We start from the raw sequence: 20,744 nt of genomic DNA on the forward strand, positions 1-20,744 counted from the left end.
CCAGATCAACACGGGGAAGACACCCATCTCCCTCACCGGTGAACATTCAGGGAATGGTTACATCTTAAAGCAGATATCAGCTTCACGGCCGTTTCGGCTAATGCTGCGTTCAAGGCAGGCTTTTGAAACCGTAAGTTACAGCTTCAAGTCACAACTACGACTTGGTAGCGTTCCAGGTAATCCGTAGCTCGTGTTTTTACCATCCTGTTGTCTGTGAAAGTTCCCTATAACGGCCACTCGTAACTTCCGACCCGTGAACTCGTACCAGATCGAACTGGTATGACTTCACAGGAAGGAAAAACACAAAGTACGAGTTTCTTTGAACGCACCATGAGTTAGCAGCCCCCGCCCTTGTCAGGCATCAATTGGTCCTCGTGCTACGTCACCACATTCACGCGCATCCCTTGGCTGCACACACAGCCCTTCATGCCGTTCTCTCTCCTCATTGGATAACACTTGTATCCCACAAGGAAAATTTTCTCCTCGGGTTACAGCAGAGCAGAGTGACGGAGAGACTCGTGTTTAGGCTGAAATACTTCATGTAAGTGATTGCTGACGGAAAATAGGACTATTTAGGACTTATATTAACAAAAACATTCCACTGATATCTCCTTTAAGTACCTTGGTGTTCAACTAAACAACAAACTGGACTGGACTGATAACACCACTGCACTTTATAAAAAAGGGCCAAAACAGGCTCTATAGAGCTAAGAAGGCTGAGGTCTTTTGCGAATAGACTGAACAAATTGATCAAGACGGCCAGCTCTGTCCTGGGATGTCCACTCGACCTGGTGGAAGTCATTGGATAGGGGACAATGAGGACAATGACTCCATGAGGGACATCCTGACTGGACTAGAGAGCTCAATCAGTGACAGGCTCCTTCACTCAGAATGTGTGAAGGAGTGTTATCGTATCAGACTCCACAACAAGAGTTGTTCTCAGCACAAAACATGTTTGGAATGTGTATATATTTTGTATTGTTTATTTTTCTTCTTTATCATACTCTATTACAAACACTTACTCATGATACTTTTCCTATTTATTATCTGTCCTATACATTTCTTTGCTGTTGTCTGCTGCTGCCACCTTGTACATTTTCCCATTGTGGGAAGAATAAACAATTATCTTATGTTACCTTTGAAGGAATAACAACATATGAGTAACCCATTACTGTAGATGACGCGGACTGACCTGATGAATGATCTTATAAAGACACAATGAGTTCTGCCTAATTTCAACCTCCACCCTGACATTTTCAGTTTTCAGCACCAGAAGTTGCCGTCTTCACACAACACACTTGGTACAACAACATCATTTATGAGAAAAATAAAGCTCAACATGTCTAATTGTGTTGATCCACATCATCGCTGCACTGTTTCACTCTTACAGTATAGTACATTTAAATCCAGTTTATATCAAATGTGTGAGGGCAGCAGATTAAAGCCGAAACTCTTTCATTTACTCACTGAACTGAACTCCCTCTCGCCTGCTGTGTGTCTCATCAGTGGAGGTAACACTACCTCTTCAAGTCTTGAGGCTACACAGACACTATTATCACAACTACACTACTTCACCATTATCGTTAGCTATTACCATTCTGAAACTCACATTCCCACAGTCTGACTCTATTTTAAATCAAAGACAGATGTGACAAAACAATGAAGAGAAACTGGAGCCACTGGTGAAAAGTGAAACTTGAAATGTTGAAAGCATAAACAGCACATGTTATATAGAAAATATTAAGAATAGCATTAATCAATTTCCTTCCATTGGGTACAATTAAAAACTTTTTTTTTTTCAGTAAATATGACAGTTTTAAAATAAGTCTTAAAATGTCTTACCTGATGCTTTCAAAAGCACCTGCAGAGTCTGTTTATGCTCGTGTGAATGTATATAGATGTATGAGTCCTAAGGAGGAGAACTTGTCGTCTTCACTCCGGTCACACATTGCACAGGTCCCTCCATCATCTCCGAAGTTTGGTTCAAGAAGTCAAAATTGCCACCGATGAAGGATCTTACTCAAAGTCGTTTTCTCCTCCTCTTCCCTCACTTTCTGTCCTCAGTTGCTCTCTGCTGCTCCTCCTGTATCCTCCTCTCTTACACAAGAGCATCGTCTGAGGTGCGTGCAGGAACTCAGAAATTTGTGAAATGTGATTTCTGCCTGCGGGAGACAGTAGAGCAAATAATGACACACCCCCTACAGTGGAAGAGGAAGAGGAGGAGGAGGAGGAGGAGGAGAGATACACAGAGATAATAAACAAACTGTTGGACAGTTCTGCAATGTATCTGATTAACTATGTCTCTATGTCTGTTTTGTGTCTTTATTTTTTTTTCAATCCCAGTATGACTGCAGGGCAGCAGCTGGTATTACAGGATGCAGGGCCAGACAAGTTCCTGGACAGAGTATTAGCCTTTATCTGGTGTGTGTGTGTGTGCTTGTGTGTGTGGTGTGCGTGCGAGCATGTGTGAGGATTTGTCCATGAAAAAAAACAAAAAACAAAAAAAACAATGTATGAGATCAGCGACAAATTGCAAAAACAGGGAAAGTTACACGCCAAGTCAAATATGAAATGTGAGATCCAGGTTGACAAACGGGTCGAACATCCACAGCGTGTGTGTATGTGTGAGTGTGTGAGTGTCTGCCATCGAGCAGCAGGACGGTGAATTTGAGGAATGGCATCTGACGTCAGACGTAAAATGAAACCAAACAAGACAAGAAAGAGCAGCCTCAGGGAGACGGCTCTTCTAATCACTGTGTCTTTGCTTTTGCTTGCCTGAGTGTGTGTGCATGTGTGTATGTGTGTGGTGAGAAGGCAGATATCTAATTAACTAGCTGACCCTTACTTTTGCCACAAGAGGGCAATAAAGACTACGAGGATTTTTTTTCCCCCCTCCACAGCAGCTCATGTGTCAGCCTTTGTTCATTTTTACTGAGGGATAACTAAACAGTAGCAGATCAGTGGAGCAGAGCAGAGCTGCAGCACGTTACTGCTCTTCTCCAGTGACGCAGCACTTTTTGGGGGAGTTCGTTGTCAGTGTGTGCGTGTATGTGCATGTGTGAGTTTAAGTTCAAGCCCAAGTGAATCAAAATCCCACTGGCAGGCTCTCCTCAGTCGCTTCTCTTTTTTCTTGCGCTACATTAAACCTGCCCTGATTCTTTGTTTCTTTTCACTCAAGCACACATACACACACACTTGCACCTGTGCATGTGTGTTTGAGATGAATGTGTGTCAACTGGTGACCAGAGACAAGATATTACTCATATTGAAAAATTGCTTTGCAGAGATAGTACAGTCCAAATCAGGGGTGTCTTGTCTGAGTATATTATGGAGATTTGTATGTGTTCTCCGGGTGGGGGTGGTAACACTCTCTCTTCACAATGTATGTGCAACAACAACAACAAAACACTCACTAGATCGTTTTGACAGTGTTTGCTCTAAATAATGGAACAGGTGGAACATACGAAACACAACAGCTACAAATTACTGCAAATTAACACCAGGTGGAGAGGCTGCTAGGAACACAGCATCTGTCAAATGGATGTGATGCAACCGTTTCCATGCCTTTGTTTTGTCAGGCTAAATTCAATGATTGGCTAACTATAACACTTGATTACAGTTTTATCCTAAATGCTAATATTGAGGTTTAGAAAATAAATGGTCCTAAAAAAAACAGAATTTCTCCACAAGTGTTTTGGAGTTGTTGGATTGTGTATTTGATGAGTTTTGAGGGACTGGGGACCTGTACCATTCACCAGTGTGTTCGCTGAGAAGCTTGTGTCTCTGCCCCGCCGATCGCAAAACAACATGCACCGATAATTAAGGTATATGATAATATACTGCATTGGGATAGAGAGCATGAATGAGTGTGTGTTGGTTGTTTCTGGCAACCTAAAATTTGGGTCCCTTGTTATTCTCACCTCAGGGCTTAAAGAGGAACTATGCAAGATTTTTACCTTTATTATGTTTAAATTATCAATTTATCAAAGCTATAGTGCGTAACTTCTACGTGTCTATAAATATCCGTTTCACCCAAGCCACTACAAGAGGAGATGATACAACGCTGATTAAGCCGTTCGGCTCCTCTAACACCTCGCAGTATTTTTCAGTATTTTGTCCTTTTTGTATTTGGTGTCTTTGGCGACATTCCCGCGCTGGCGCACAGGAAGTGACGTGTTCTACTCGGTTTTACCTGACAATGAGAAGGGAGGGGGGAGGAGAGTGCTGCTAGAAGCAACATGGCGGAGAACCCGAAGAAGCGACCACAAGGTTCAGAAGTGGATCCTACTAAAAAGGAAAAGCCTTCCCGTTCGGCAGAAGGTCTGTTGGCGAAGAAAGAGAGTGACAAACGGTAGCGGTGGGGAGAGGAGGGGCGGATTACACCATATTGAGGTGCCGGCCGCATCATTGTAATAACGCAGAAATCCTCTAGGGGGCGACAGAAGTTACACACTACAGCTTTAGCTCATTGTGATGGTTATGACTTGTTAAATGGAGAAGGGATCTCTAACACAAATATACTCATCATAACAGATATAATGTTATCCACCGCTCCATGGATTGCCTTTTCGTTGGCTACGTTGAAAACAAATGCACATGGCAAGGTGGGGGGGGGGGGAGGGGTGGAGGAAGCAAAACAGGGACAAAACGACTGGACTTGCAAAGTTCCCCTTTATTAAGTTTAAACTAATGAGCAGTTATTATGGAAAGATTGGCAGCTTTATTCTTGATGTAATTATTGAACATTTTCTGATTGCCTTTTTGCTTCGATTCTTTTAGCAGTGTAATGAAGACGTGCTGCTTTCCACGCATTTTCCCATAATTAACCCTTTCTAAAGATCAGGTAGAGCAGTATGCATTAGAAAGAACTGCATCCAGCCCTGTAAATGTATAGGTGCTACATCTTTCTACAAAAGACAATGCAGCCCACAGTTACAGGTACCTATATCTTATCTTGAAGATCATTGCTTGTGCTCTTGAAGAAAAACCAATTGGCAGGCCTCATGGGTGGGAAGCCAGAGGATGGTAGTGACGCCTGCATAGAGCCCGAACAATACTTTCATTCAGGCGAGTGTCAGAGAGGAGCGTGAATTAACAATAGCAAGCACTCCCACACACACCTTCAACCACAGAGATGACTTCAGGAATAAAAGGCAACAAGCTCCTCAGCTTCAAGGGAGACAATCACAGCAGGCTGAAAGAGAACAAAGCTTTCTCTGCTTGTCAGTGCTCACACTATTAATGCTTTTAGCGCTGAATGACAATGTATCACTTCAAGAGTGATCAAATATAGACACTGAATAAAACTTGAATCCATAAATATAGGGAAATATTGTGTGGTTGGTAGATCTGATTGGATGATACCTGTTGCTCCTACAAGGTTTGAAATTTGATGCTTTGGATATCAAACAAATCTCATGTAATGCCTCTGTTTATCAGGGGCTTTCTTTCTTTGAGTTTTATAGTATTATTAGATCCATTTTTCTATTTTATTAGATTATAGAATTATAATTATTGAATGTTTTGATTTAACTGTTTTAATTTATATTCCAGGACATGAGGTCATAAAGGTGAGCATAGGTACAGGTGGCTCCGATGAGACAGGGGGGAAGCCACAATGTATTTTGACCGCTGCTCTTTTTGTTATTTATTTTATGATTGAAAGCAGAGTAAACAGTGTGCATGTAGAAAACTAAAGTTTGTGTTTGACTTAAGAGCGAGCGCAGTGATTGCTTTCAATTCAGCAAGTCAGGACCACAGCTTAACGCTCTGGAACAAGGGGCGGCGGGTAAGGCTGGTTGGAAGATGCCACAAGTGTCTTAAAAAGTTTGAATGAAGTCAGGTCGTGTTTGTACAACTAATCTTCTCACATTTTTCAATTCATACTGAAGCTCAAAAACTTGTTGAGTAGCCTAACCCATTGTTGAGTTGAGTAACCCCTTCAAAACAGGCTTACCATTAAAACATGAGCAACTGTTCACAGCCAAAACCACTGAAGACCACATTTCCTTCATTTGACTTTATTTGTCCAGCATTTAAAGTAGAAATACTCGAGTTGTACAGGATGATTGCCTCATGTCATTGTAGCTGTATTTGTGCAACTTGGTGTGGCGGACAGATAGCGGTAGCCAAACAATGTGATCAGGATCTAAAGCAAGTTTTAGAGACATGAAAAGTGTGGCACTTCCTTCGAGACAAGGTCGGATCCAGGCCTGACCTCAGGTGATCCTCAACTCCTGCTTGGATATTAGGGGGAAATAAAACCTCATTCACATGCCACACAGCACTAGCAACAAGCAGGTAACCATGGATACACTGCATTGGAAACCCCTCTTTCTCTCCCCTCGTCTCTCCTGCTCTGTTTTACGTGTTTGAATATTTCTCTCTCGACCCTCAGCCTCTATTAATTCTTCCCATCTTTCTCTCCTTTTTCTTCCTCGCCTCTTCGCAAGGATCAGCATTCTTGTCTGCAGCATGCGCAGCGGCTGCTCAGACTACAATGAACCAATTCCCAGCCGACAGTCACCATGGCAACTGGGGGTGGGGTGTGGGGTGGCGGTGGAGGAGGAGGAGGAGGAGGAGGAGGCCCAAAAAACATAACATCATCCCATGCTCAGACAGTGGTGATCTGGTCGACCACTCGGGTGCTGTCGTTCATTTCGACGCACTCCACCTCCTGCCTCTGTCCGTCTCCTCCCGGCCGGTGGCCCCGGCTCTTGGAGGGGGGGAGGAAGGTGAGGAGGGTGGGGAGGAATGCCAAAGTGTGCAGGGCCGAGCAGCCGGCCGTGAGGGTGAGGCAGCGGAACAACGTGTGCGTGAGGTTGGAACGAACGGAGCCAACGGGCACCAGGGCGGCGCAGTAGCAGATGAGCGTCTGTAGAGAGGGCACCCCGTGTCTCTCCAGCGCCACTCTCACCCAGCGAGTCCTGCTCTCACCCCGACCCGAGGCGAAGCCGCAGAGGAGGGGGCCGCTGCAGTCCGCCGAGTGTCCCAAAGCTGAGATCAGACACAGCACAGACATGCAGTCCAGCTCCACGCCCCATAAGGTCATGAAGCCCAGCACCCCAAACTGCACGGACAGCAGGGTGAGGCCCAGCCACACGGACACCAGCGGCTCCACGACCGCCAGAGACGACAGACCCAGCAGGAAGAGCACCGCCAGCAGCGAGTGTCTGAGGGGGGAGCTCACCGCCGCGGCGTAGCGGTCCAGGTAGACGAAGGAGGGGTTGAAGATCAGGAAGCGGACGCGTGACGTCAGCGACAGGCGCCGCAGGGTGTCCAGGAGCACCGACATCTCCTCGCGTTTGTTCTCTGTTGTTTTGGCGACCAGGAAGATCCGTGACGCCGCCACGTCGGGCTCCTCGCCCTGGCCGCGCTCGGCGAATATGATGTCGTCCGCGAAGTGGGCGAACTGCGGCTCGCGGAGGAAGGAGTGGCGGAGGGTGTGGGTGAAGTTTTCCCGCGGCTGGCTGGTGGACAGGTTGCGGTCCGACAGGTAGTTCAGGTAGGCCTCCAGCCAGCTGATCCTCTGGAAGCCTTTGGCGTACTCCAGCAGGTCCCGCTGCACCGAGGCGTTCCAGTAGGGGGCGCTTTCGTAGATATAAAATCCAATGACGGGAGAGTATGAGCTGAAGTATCTCTGCTGGGCACGGGTGTACAATACTGTTGTTGTATCCATGGCAACCAAGGCACTGGGGTCGGAACCCTGGGTCACCTGTTGACGAGAAAAAATGTTTTAGATAGAACACTTGAACGAGGGACAAAGGGTCAGTGTCAGGACACACAGACCAACCCACCCACCAAGGGAGGCAGCTGGTGGCGGCTGTCTGTCCATTGCGGCATTCAGGGAACATCTGCAAATTTAATTGGAAGGTTTCTTTTCCTGGTACCTCCTCAGTCCAATGGGACCTTCCAAAAGATTTTAAAAGCTCTCCGTAGGGGTTTGCTCCCATTTAGCCTTCACCAGGATGTGAGGCATTCAGGGCACATCTGTTAATTGTAGCGTCTACCCATACTCTGCATGTGAGGGCTTAAAGGGACATCTGCTAATTGTAGCATCAGCCAATATTTGGCATGTTTGGCTTATTGAGACATCTGTTCTAGTCCTGCTGTGGTTGGAGAATAAATGAAAACATAAAAGATACATAAAAAGCTGTCAAGTGAAATTAAAGAACAATAGAAACCTACATAGAGAAAGATGTTGTGGGTAACTGTAACTGGGAGCTTTCAGTGTAGCGAACCTGCACATGTCCCAGATCTTAAAGGTTGAGTCTGGAGTTTTTTGCCCCAAAATAAACGCTAGACTTATACAAATGAAATCCCTGTTAATCATCACCTATGGGCTTCTAGTCCTGTGTGGTGACTGTGTCTGCAGCACCCCCTCCCCCTGCCTGTATTTTGGTCTTTTGCTTTGTTTTGTTGTGCACGGGGACGTTTCTGGGTGGAGAACGAGAGAGTCAGTGTTTTCTCTCCAGCCAATGCCAGAGCTCTGGGGAAGCTACGTGCAGCTGAGTAGGAGGGCTCAGGGCTGCTAGCCCCACGCTGTCCCGGATGTTAGCGAGTGCTAGCAAGTCTCTCTCTCTCTCTCAGCGGGTCGGGTCCATGCCTATGTTCCCACAGCCTTATGTTCCCACAACCCTATGTTCCCACAGTTCTAAGATTTTTCTCAAAATTAGGCCCTATGTTCCTACTGGACTCTCTCTACCTATCTGGACTCTATCTGGCCTGTCTAGCCTCTACCGGGTCTTTTTACTAAACTTAACCAACTCTTTTTTTCATTGCCTAAACCCAACTAATGGTGGGACCAAAGGGCTGTGGGAACATAGGGCCTAATTTTCAGTGACAACAAAAGTTAGAAATGTGGGAACATAAGGCTGTGGGAACATAGGAATGACCCCCTCTCAGCAGCAGCAGTCAGGACTGCAAAGAAAAAGAAATATAGTCTGAGTGAAGCGCTGGGGTTGCGGACACCCGGACGTCACCGACAACTACAGCCTTGAGTGGTAACAAGTATGAGGGCTGTGTGGTGAGCTAGCCCGATGCTAACTTCGGCTAGCGGTAGCAGTTAGCATCCGCCGCTAACACCCTCTTCCCAGCTCACCACAACGGCCCTCCTGCTCGTTACAACATGACACTAGAGACTCCCGTTGTTGGTGACGGCCGGGTACCAGCCCATGGCTCCAGCGCTTCACTCAGACTGCATTTCCTTTCCTTTGCAATCCTGACAAGCTGCTGTCGGGGGCAGGAGGCTACACAGTTGCAACGAACAAAACTCTCTTTTTTCTATTGTCATTGTGCCTTATGATGCTAAATTTATATTCTTTATTTAGTTTGTTTGTTTCATCGTCAGCCCCGTGATAGACAGGAACTTTTCTCTATTGTCATTGTGCCTTTAATATGCTAACTTTATATTCTTTATTTAGTTTGTTTGTTTCCCCGTCAGCCCCGTGATAGACAGGTGACCTGAGTGTGTGTTTGCGTGACTCACCTGGAGGAAGCCCATCAATCCAAAGGAGATGTAAACCAGATACAGCAGAACAACAAAGGGTTTGACATAAGTGTTAGTGATCCAGTCTCCATAGCAACGTCTCACACACCCCAGCAAAAGGTGAGAGTCCTGAGGATGAGGGTCCGTGCTGGCTGCGGTGTGTGCGTGAGGGAGTGGGTGTGCATGTGTGGAGTTGGCCACATGATTGTGTCCATGTGAATTGGGGTTGTTTGCAGTATGTGGGTGAGGATGAGGGTGAGGGTGAGGATGAGGATGAGGATGAGGGTGTGGGTGTGGGTGTGTGTGAGTTAGGTTGGGATTTGGCGGGTGATCGTGATCGTGTCCCACCCCATGCGGCGGATTGGTGGTTTGGGCCTCGTCCTGGTAACGGGTGTACATCAGACACCTGTACCAGGCCGGTTTGGAGTCCAGCCGGTCCGGTTTGGGGACTCTGCGGCAGAAGCAGCCGTGCCTGTATCCGGTCTCTAGGTATCCTGTGAACACCAGGCAGGAACTGTAGAAGGACAACATGTAAACGTAGCTGATGGTGACAGCTAAGGCGGCGGTGCGGCAGAAGAGCCGGACAGCTTCCATGTTGGTGAGCGGCGAGGCGGCCAGGCCCAGGGTCATCAGGTGGAGCATGGTGGAGCCGGAGAAACGCAGCATGACGTCCTCAAAGACGCTCGCCACTCGCTCCTTCACGTGCTGGTCCTCCCGGGTTCGCCTCCATGACGACAGCATCTCGAAGGAGCCGAAGAGCCCATGACCTGCAGGGAAGCAAAAATATATTATATGAAGGGAATTGCTTTATTACCGATTTATTCTGATGAAAATGACTCATGGATGACTTTTTTATGCTTCTTTTATTTCTCCTCTTTTATGTATATACTATAAAGCTGCACTGATCAATACTTTCACATTAAAAGCTGGTCAAATGAAAGTAACAGAGATGGTTGGACACAGACCCTTCTAATCTGATGCCGGAAAGATGTGGGTGGAGGGGGTTTTGTGAAGCTGTCTGGCCATTCAACAACCACTTTGGATGGAGAGTATGTGACCCCTCAGTTAAATGGGGTCACTGAGATTGTCACGATTTTGCAGTTTCTTTAAGTGCTAATGTGAATTTTAGTTTCTCTCAGTTTACCGTTTGGATTCCACAGCCCTCAGCTTTAGTGTTTGGTTCCCGCACATCACTCTCAGGTATGCAACTTTTGGTTTCTTTTGAAAAGGTGTTCTCAACCTCAGTGACACTGCAGCACTAAATAAAAGTTGATGGTTGAAGGAAATAAAAGCAGAGCAACGAGGAGTGAATTTTGTACAGAGACCCTTTTGCAAATCAGTGCTAACATCGCCCTGTGTCTGCCAGATGTAAAACGTCAACAACTCTCAAGTTGTTTGCTGAAACAATTTAAAGTGATAATATGTAAATGTTGTGTTTACAACTGGTTACACTGTACCCAAGCAGCCAAATGTCAACTGCTGCAGAAATTACAGCTCAACATTTTGTAAGAGCTCTCCATCTTCACACCTACCTTGACAGACACTTAGAAGTCACACTACATTAAACTTGGTGTTTAACACTCCATTTAACAGCACACGGACAAAAAAGACATGTTCTGTATTGGTTTAAGTGAAAAACTAGAAAGAAAAAGTCCCCAAAGACATATATACTAATTCCCAGTGAACCTGTTCTTCTAGTGCCTTGCTTGTGCCCATCTTGGCTTCAATTTATTCATTCTAAGGAGTCACAATGTCACACAGGAGAGTGTAATAACTCAGCCTGCCTGCTTTTGAACAGACCTCTCTACATAATGTCACACTTCAACAACGTTTCAACTGGAAATGTGAAATGACAGATGTAAGACGCCATGGAAATATAGTTTCCCTGCGACTTGAACAACTGCCAGTGATAAATTGTACTTGTGCAGCACCAGTAGAGCTCACATACCCATTAATAAATAAGGAATAACACAACTAAAAGTAAATATTTTTGAAAATAGTACAACCTAGAAATAATAAATAAAATAAAATAAATCCAAAATATACATATAGTTTTAAAGCAGTCATCAATGTCTGTTTGTTTTTTATGTGACTGTGTATATGCAGCAGTTTATGTTCCCCATTTCTCATGTGCATGCACATACATGTTAATATACGGGCAGCAGATGGTTTTTAATGGTTTCCTCTTCGATGGTTGCCATGGCACCTATGAGTCACCAGTGACACACGTACCCCCCACCCCCTTGCCCGTCCCCCTCTCTCTCTCTCCAGTGACCTCAGCATGGCGAAACACTTAACACCTTAGCAGAGGCGTAACATACCAACACTTCAGGCGTGGGTGCAACTGAGAAAGTCTGAGGATCTTTTGCTTGTGCGTGTGTGCGTGCACACGCGTGTGATTGTGTGTGTTAAAGAAAGAGATAGAATTAGTTCATGACAGGGAAGAGGTGTGGAGGTTAATGTTGCAGAGAGAGATGATGGAAGTGAAAAGACAGCAGGCTGGGGGACAGCAGTGGACCAAGGATTTTGATTTACCAGTCCGAGATGGCTAATGTGCACCCATGGACACACACACGCGCACGCACACACACACACATTCAGTAATGCAGGCGAATATACCCTGGAGATAAAGAGGTATCTCCTTCCAAGCCCATTTCAGCCCAGAGCTATCACTGTTGTATTATAAAATGTATTTCAGACAGTGAAACCTCTCAGTTCATTATGGCTAGAGAAGCTATTTGTCAGAGCCATACATGCCAAAAATAGGTTTTCTCCAATCCCATTATCAGTAACAGCTACAGGTGATGATGAATTTCACTTGCAATTCCTAGGACAAAATTAGTATATTAATTGTATGATCAAAAAACTGAATCCAGAGTCCATGAACGCATCATCATTGTCTTGCTTTGGTTGACAAAAAGCTGAAGTCCCCGTATTCACTTAACTCTGATAACTGTGATAAGTGACTATTACTACGTATCACTATTTTTGACAATTGAGCAAATTGAAAATAGTACATTATTGTTGATGCCAATCTCCAGCCCTAGAAAACACACACAACCTCTCCAATCACTACCAATGTAATAGTTACTGCAAGTGAATACATTCACAGATGATTAGGCTGCTGGGCTGTTGTTTTCTATTTTACTACATCAACATCTATTTCTGTAGCATGCAAGCTTTGCACCTTAAGAAGTGTCTCAAACCTGTCGCTGACAGAGGAAGATGCAAATGTTTTCATACAGTCTAACTCCCTCTTCTTAATCCCATCTTTCACTGTAGTACAGCCACGTTCTTTCTTTCCCTCTCCTCACACTTCCTCCCACCGTTTTCTTTCTGCCTGCCCACTTGCATTCTGAAAAATCATCCTCCTTCCATGTCTGTCTTCTTTCTACAGTATAACTTCATTTTCTACAGAGAAATTCTTTAACTCAGCCCTGATTTGGAGTGATATTTCATCCAGCCACCACCACCACCACCACCTAAACCCCCTCTGTCTACATCCCCTACATCTCCCTGCAGTTATTTTAAGCCTAACAGCAGCCTTCCCTCCTCCACATTACAGAGTAATTATGGTATAGTATTGTGTACATGTGTGCACGGGTGGTTGCGTACACAGCACATCCTACAGTATTTAGTATTCATGCACTCAGGATAAAGTGCTGGTGCGCCTTCAAACATATGGATGTTCATTTTCATTTAGCTCCATGTTATTGCATTGAATTCTCCCGTCTGCTCTTAGAGCTGAACAAAACACACATCAGTCTCCAACACTGCTTACAGACTTCTCTCTCTGGAACAACTCTGAAAAATGAAACAAACATGAAGAATTGCTTGTGAGCATATGTATGTTATTGCTAAGCAACAAATTTATTACCTCATTTAGAAAAGAAACATTATGCTGTGCTCAGGTTGATCAACAAGAGAAAAAAAACATGTTGGAATAAATTAAGATTATACGTTATGTTTCCAATTTAACGGTGTCCTATAGAAAGCATTTTTTTTCCATTCAGTATTTTTTTTCTTCTTTTTTTTTTTTTTTTACTGGAAATCACTGTGTTTGTCTTTGAACTTCAACAAACACTATGGAAGAGTTTCCTTTCTTTAAAATTAAATTAAGTCAATATTAATATTTCTAACAATCTTCCTATTTTATATCTTACCTCTTTACATCCATATTTAAAGTCTTTTTTTCTTTGTTGGCAAATGTGCTGCAATGTCTTGAGCTAATTGTTAGCCTATTTGCATTATTGATTAATCCGTTGATTATTTTCCAAATGAATACATAATGACTTACTGACTTATGACTGCACAAAATCAATCAATTGCAAAAAAAGGGGGCCTATTATATTTTCCCTTCAGTTCACTGTCAAATAAGATGAAGCCATCAGCAAAGGTTTTTGATTTCTGATTAAACAAATTGCTGAAATAGTAACTGTTTGCTTATGAAAATTGTATCTTATTAATTTTCAGTCAGTTGACCAATTAGAAACTTAAGTAGAAGCCCAGTCAACACCAACCTCTAATTATCAAGATCCATTAATGTTATTTGGTCACATTTAAGTACTTTTGAACCATAAATGAGTTGCGTTTGTTCCTTAAACCAAACCTTATCTGTAGCAGTGTCAGATCTAGAAAATGTTTGTCTACTTTTCATTTATATATATGTAAATTCCATAGAACGTTTTTGTCACTATAAGTTTTAACAGGTTTGAAAGGCATTTGCAAACCAGCTCTGCAGACTGAGGCATCAAATCATAAAAACATTCTGCGACTTCAGTTGGCAAGCAAAGCAATGACACAAAACGCCTTCTTTCCATTGAGTCTGGAGGACGTGTCGGGCTAAAATAGTTTGAAATCTTCAGCTCGGTTTTTGTGCCAGACTCCGGTTCAAGAACTTTAACATAACAGCTTACTTTTTCAGAGCCTTTCAGGTTTTGTCAGATGTGTTGTTCGTGCCAACATCCTCACCCTCTGTAAAGTCAAGTTCATAGCCCACCACTTGTCAGTCATCTTGATGATCTGTCTACTTTGAAATGGCATTCAGCCCGAGGCTGGCATCTGCAAAACCCATCACAGGTACTGAAAAGAGCAGACAGTGAACAGTCTGCCATCTAAAAACAATGGCAGTGTTCACGATGGCTCCCAGCTGTCATGTGTTAGCTTCTCCTTACTTTAATAGTTCTGTGCTTTGATATGCTGTACCCAAGACTTTGTTGTGTTCAACAAGCATTAAAGCAACACTATGTAGTTTTTCTACCTTAAAATTATGTTTCTAAACTCATTTAAATGGTAGAAAAACTGTTAATAGGATGCCCCGCTTGTGCCGGCTGCAACTGCACTCTGTAACTTTCCTGATCGGGTAGGATCACAGCGCCCCCATGGTCCTGGTACACCACAATTCTGCTAAGATCCAGAGACCAAGCTCAAGCCCAGTCTCCCTGCTCCTCTGACCCACACACAAGCACCCTGGAGGCAGCTCTGGAGCTTTGCTTGGCACTTGTAGGCCTATCTGCAATGGCACTGGTACCAACGATGGCAACGACACCTTTAACGGCAACGGCACCGCCAGTACCGGCAACTGTACCGGGGACAGCAACAAATTCACGTAGGCTACTGTGCTTCTCTGGGAGCAAGGTAGCAGACAGTTGCTCTTCTCAACCAGAGTACCAGTATCACGAATCCTACATAGTGTTGCTTTAAGTTCTGAAGAAATGTCCTAAACTTTGCTGAAGGGACAAATGAACAACAAGTGCATGGATATACAGACTTATAGCCAGCAATCAAACGTGGGGTCCATATGGAATCCACTTGGGATCCACTTGGGCTGCAATTGTGGGCCCCATGGCAGGATCCATATACCGTTAGGCCCCTACTGTGGTAGTCCATATAGCCCATATGGGCCACCACAGTAGGGGACTATATGGATCCTGGGTGGAAGCCACATATGGGGCCCACAATTGCAGCCCAAGTGGGGCCCATATGGACCCCATGTAGCATTGCCGTCAGACCGTCGGAAATATTGGTTTTAATTCAAACCTACCAAGCATGACGAATGGGATGCCCAGGTACGTGGAGTTGTAGGTGGCCCCGGTCAGGTTCAGTATCCCAGCAGCAGTGAGGCCTGACAGTGTGATTGACAGCAAAGCCAGCAGTCCCAACCACGGTTTGGACCTCACACAGTCCCTCATGGAGCAGCAGAGGACGGCCAGCACACTGCACACCCCCAGGCTGGCCAACAGGGGGCGGCGCGCCAGCACCGAAGAAAACTGGAAGTCTGTCCTCAGAGAAGAGGAAGTGGAAGGGTAGAGCCCCAGCTTTGGATGCAACGCCGCAAAGTGCTGCATCTCAGCACAGAAGGCCTTTTCCCATTGGCCGGCCACCCGGTCCATCAGGCCGCCTCGGGCTTGGAGGTAGTAGGTGAGCTGCAGAGCCCGGGCGGAACGTACGCCTTCACCCTTGACTCCCGTCCCCAGACCTCGCACCGTCCCACTGGGACCCCAACCCTGCACCCCGCCCAGCTGGTGTCCGATGTAGGCCTGCCGCCCGTCCGCCAGCTGCGTGATCGGGTACCGCAGGGCCGGGATGGAGCGGTTGGAGGTACGAGCTGATTGGATCTCCTCCATGGCGCGAATGATGTCGTCGATGATGCAGACGTTCTTGTCATCAGGGAGACACAGGTAAGAGAAGGAGTAGTTGAAGCTGTTGAAGCCTGTGGCCGGGACAGTCACTTGCATCTGGTAGATGCGCCTGTGGAGCTGTGTGCAGAGAAGACACACACACACACACACAAATAACAACGATGTTCATTAAGTCAGCTTCTCAGTGACCTAATTTTGCACGGATAAAGTGTGACAAAAAGTTCCATCAAAAGTTTTTCTGAGTAAATCTCAGCGCAAGCAGCTCATTCGCCTACTTTGTGCGCTCTGACTTTCTACCTCCTAAGATAGAGCGATGTGTAGGGGGGGATATGTGCGTTTTATTCGACAGCATAACAATAGTGGTCTCTGAATCCTCCTCCGTTTCTATGGCGAGAGGACAACAGTGCCAGCATCCTGCACAGTGCTGGTTACTAGGCAACAGGCCCGATGCCAGTCTCTGCCACAGCGAACATGGGCAGAGCTGTCTCCCACCTCAGAGTGCTGCATTGACTTCGAAGAGGGAGGGCGTGTGTTCATGTGAGTGTGTGTGCGTTTTTTCTGCCTGTCAGTATCATTGTTAGCAACTTCCTAGTGGAGCCTTAAAATTCCTGAGCTCAGTGGCCAACCAGTTATTTATTCACCAAATTAATTTATGTTAACTTAACCGAAAATCAGATATATAATTAAATAATTCAGGATTTGCATTTGTCATATCATCACTGAAATTTAAGGCCTGTTTTATGACTGTGGTTTTAAGGATTATGAATGTTATAAAAAGGCTTTGTCATGAGCTGCTGCTGAAGTGTGACCCTCTGTTTTAAATCACCTAAATTGAGTCGTAGGTTTTCATTATATTGCTCATCTCAAATAAAATGCAAAATGGGTTAAATGTTCTTTAAAAAGATGCATAGTACCAATTTCATTTTTATTTTTATGAAACGTGCAGCTATAAAAACATGGAGCTTTGTATTTGAATAGTATTTCACCAAGATACACAATGTATATAAGATTGCTAGAGTGCAATTATATAAATTCTAATTTAAAAAAAACTTTAAAGCTGCTCAGTATGTGAGTGCGCTGAGGTTAAATGTTGGAGTGTTTGTATACATATCCTGTTTTAACATAACTATATCATTAAAAGTACAAAAAATACTAAAATATGCAACAATTTAACAAAATAAAACGAGGATCACCAATTTGTTGCATGCTGTCTTTGTCGTTAACACAGCTTGTACAATGAAGATACTGTAGAGCAGCTGTGTGAGAAATCAATGGCCAAGGCTGGACTCTGTTTTGACTTCTTCAAAATAAAAGAACAAAAACATTTCTTTCAATCACAAATGATTCACAGACACTAATCGATAATGCACGGCCAATACATCCATTATGGAAAAAAGGAGTTCACTCATAGAAGGTTAAACAGATGAACACATCAAGCAGTCAATGGGTATGACTCACAGTTCGTACCTACTCTTCTTTCAAGTGGGATCCTTGTCTAGTTCTGTCTCTTTTGCTCTCTCTATCAGCGCTGCTTCTCCACTAACACCTACTACATGCAACAAGTGCAGACACATTTGCAGAGGGATGCTGAAAGGATTTCTGGGAAACGTAAGAACTAGATGAGGCAGACGAGGCGAGTGGAGACAGGAAGAAAAAAAAAAAACAGAATTTGAACCTGGCAGATGATATGTACCAGTGTTAGATTATGTAACAGCTGATTTTTCACATTTACAGCGCTCTCTTTTATGCAGCAACCTGCCAGTAAATGATGCACAGCCCTAAACTAGTCTTTCTCTAAGTGTGGCAGTCCTCAATGGACCAACACTGTTGTGGGTTTATGTAAAGTGGGTCGAGATAACTATATCAGACAAAGAGACAAGCGTGGACAGCGGAGACGTACAGCAGATCGTGGCGTCTCAGGCCTATTAGTCAGCAGGCTCTGATTACAACCTCATAACTTAATGAAATCTTTTGGCTAATTGCTCCAGGGGTGTCAAGCTAATGCTCATAAATCTATTTAGAATCAGCAACGTGGAGACAGAGGCCTCCGAGCTGCAGCTAACTCCACTTTGTAATTAAAGTGCTCTGCTTCAAAACTATAAAGGTTGTCGGGCTGCTTGAGACTGGACTGTGTTGTTCTGTTTAATGACTATCAATCACTTAGAACGAGGAGCCAGACAGCCTGCATACACGATGTGCTCGGGCCGTGCCGGTACTGACCTTTAGCTTCTGAATGTGACCAGAGGTGGATTTGATTGGGTTTTTTTTTGTTTGTTTGTTTTTTTGCTGTTGTAAAGTTGGATTCTGCCAATTCATTGCAGCTTCATTTTGAAAGGTTTTACTGTCACACAAGCTGAGCTTCACAAGCAGAGCTTCTCCAGTGACAACCTGTAGCCTATAGGAGCTTCACAACCTTGAGTCCTTAAAGGGGTATTTCAACATTTTGGCAAATTCGCCTATTGACATAATCCCCATAGTCATAGGGATAGGTTTATTACCTTTAATCATCGGTGCATGTTGTTTTGAGATCCGTGGGGCAGCCGTGGAGCTGCTCACCAAACACAATGGAGGTGAATGGTGCAGGTCCCCTGTCCCTCAAAACTCATCAAATGCACAATCCAACAACTCCAAAACACTCTTGTGGACAAGTTGCGACCTGCACATTCACCACTCTATGAAATAATCATATAACATTATGAGACAGAGTTGTTTTCGAGGCAAATGGAAAGCCGGAACTACATTCCAGACATTGGCTGCTGGGCGGAATGATTTCAAAAGCACAAATAGTTCAAAATATTTGCTTCATGTGTCGTAATGTTACATAAATATACATAACTGTTTCACAGCGTGGCGAATGTGCAGGTCACTACTTGTCCACAAGAACATTTTGGAGTTGTTGAATTGTGTATTTGATGAGTTTTGAGGGACAGGGGACCTGTACCGTTCACCTCCATTGTGTTCACTGAGCAGCTCATGTCTCTGCCCCCCCCCCCCCCCGGATCTCAAAACAACATGCACCGACAATTAAAGATAATGAACCTACTCCTATGAATAGGTGAATTTGCCAAAATGTTTAACTATTCCTTTAAATCATGGTTAAGTGTGTATCTGTGAGTGAGTGATATAAATATAATATACATGAGCCTTTAAATGTTCAAATTATGTTCATAATGTATTTGTCTATAAATTGTATCCAGAATTTATTCATTATTAGCCTATTTTTTTTTTTTTTTTTGAACTTTTCATCTATTCTACTTTATTTAGTTTGTCAAGGACAGAAGACATCAAAACAACCTGACTTATTGGATGCAGTTTGGAAACGTGCGCGTGCCTACCTTCAGTATAGTGTCCAGGTGAACCGGGTCCAGCACGCTCCCCTTTCGGGTGGTGACGATCACGCGCCCGTACCTGCCGGGCGTCTGCAGGTCGGAGTAGAGCGCGTGCTTGGATCGGTTGACGGGGAACAGGCTGTCCACCAGGTTGCCCTCGATCTTGGCCAGGCTGTGTTTGGGCGCAAGCAGGCTCTCCACGTCCTCCTCCACGCGGTAGCGGCTGAAGCTGGCCCCGAGCAGGATGGAGAGGAGCACGGGCGCCGAGGCGAAGAACACCGGGTGTCCGGCCACGAACCGGCCCAGCGCGTGGAAGGAGGTCCTCAGGCCCGCGTGCAACACCTGGCGCAGCATCCTAGCGCGCGGCCGCGGCTCGAGCCTCTCCCACCGACCGGAAAGCCCCGGAGCACTGCCGAGCATCAGGGGCTGCAACCGGACGCATCGGTGGGCTCCGTCCGTGTCTCAGTCCGGGGGGAGGCGAGGTGACGCCGGGTGATGGGAGGATGTGTCCCCGGAGCAGGAGGTCACCGGCCGGGGAGAATCCAACCCTCCTCCGGTCACAGGGGCAGCCCTTCCCCCGGGGTTCTCTCATCCGCTGGAATAGCACAAAGGACAGAAAGCGGCTAAATGAGCCAGCATTTCTCTGCTGTGTGCTTAGAAGAAATATTGACAGCACTATACTTTACATTTAATAGCCACTACCCTGCTGCGTTCAGTGCCTCCTGCAAGCTGCACGGCTCTGTGCGCAACAGAAAAAAAAAATCGCAGCGCCAAAGTGGGCTCATAATTACACTTGTTTAGCTTCCCCTCTCTTCCAGCTGACTAATGCTTTCAGTTAGTTGTGTTTGCGCACTCGAACAAGTTGCACAGGTGCACAGAACTGGAGGATGTACATACCTAGAGAGGGGAACCGAAGGGGAAGGGGGGGTGGCCCGACCCGGTGATGACGGAGATCATCTAAGACGCATTCACACCAAAGATGTTATCTTGCCGGCTGTCCGTGCGTCCAGCTCCACCCTGCATCACCAAGTCTCCACACACATACACATACACACACACACGCAGCCTGATGTGCAGTAGAGCCGGGTTGGTTTGGGTGGCTTTGGTATATAGGAGTCGCAGGGATAGCTGACGCGGTGTGCACGCACCGGGGATACCGGTGGAGCAGCGTGTCAGATCAGCCTAATCTGGGTTTCCTCTGCGGCAGAGGGCTTTCTGTCGCCGGTCCTCTCCACTCCTCATCGCCCCGGTGGTTTTAGCGGAGCCTCTGTTTTCATCCGCCGCCGG

General features: G+C 45.4%; 1 protein-coding gene across 1 annotated transcript; it reads right to left on the reverse strand.

Annotated features, from left to right (window-relative positions):
* Positions 1–6,613: 6,613 nt before the first annotated feature.
* Positions 6,614–19,826, reverse strand: ptchd1 (patched domain containing 1; the record flags this gene model as incomplete). Its single annotated transcript, XM_083995468.1, has 4 exons — positions 19,464–19,826; positions 15,531–16,245; positions 9,488–10,254; positions 6,614–7,714 (listed from the first exon to the last, which is right to left on the reverse strand). The coding sequence occupies exons 1-4, from the start codon at positions 19,809–19,811 to the stop codon at positions 6,614–6,616; spliced, it is 2,931 nt and encodes a 976-aa protein (XP_083851594.1). The 5' UTR covers positions 19,812–19,826.
* Positions 19,827–20,744: the final 918 nt, after the last annotated feature.

Source organism: Trachurus trachurus (genome assembly GCF_905171665.1).
Source record: "Trachurus trachurus genome assembly, chromosome: 20".
Classification (NCBI taxonomy): domain Eukaryota; kingdom Metazoa; phylum Chordata; class Actinopteri; order Carangiformes; family Carangidae; genus Trachurus; species Trachurus trachurus.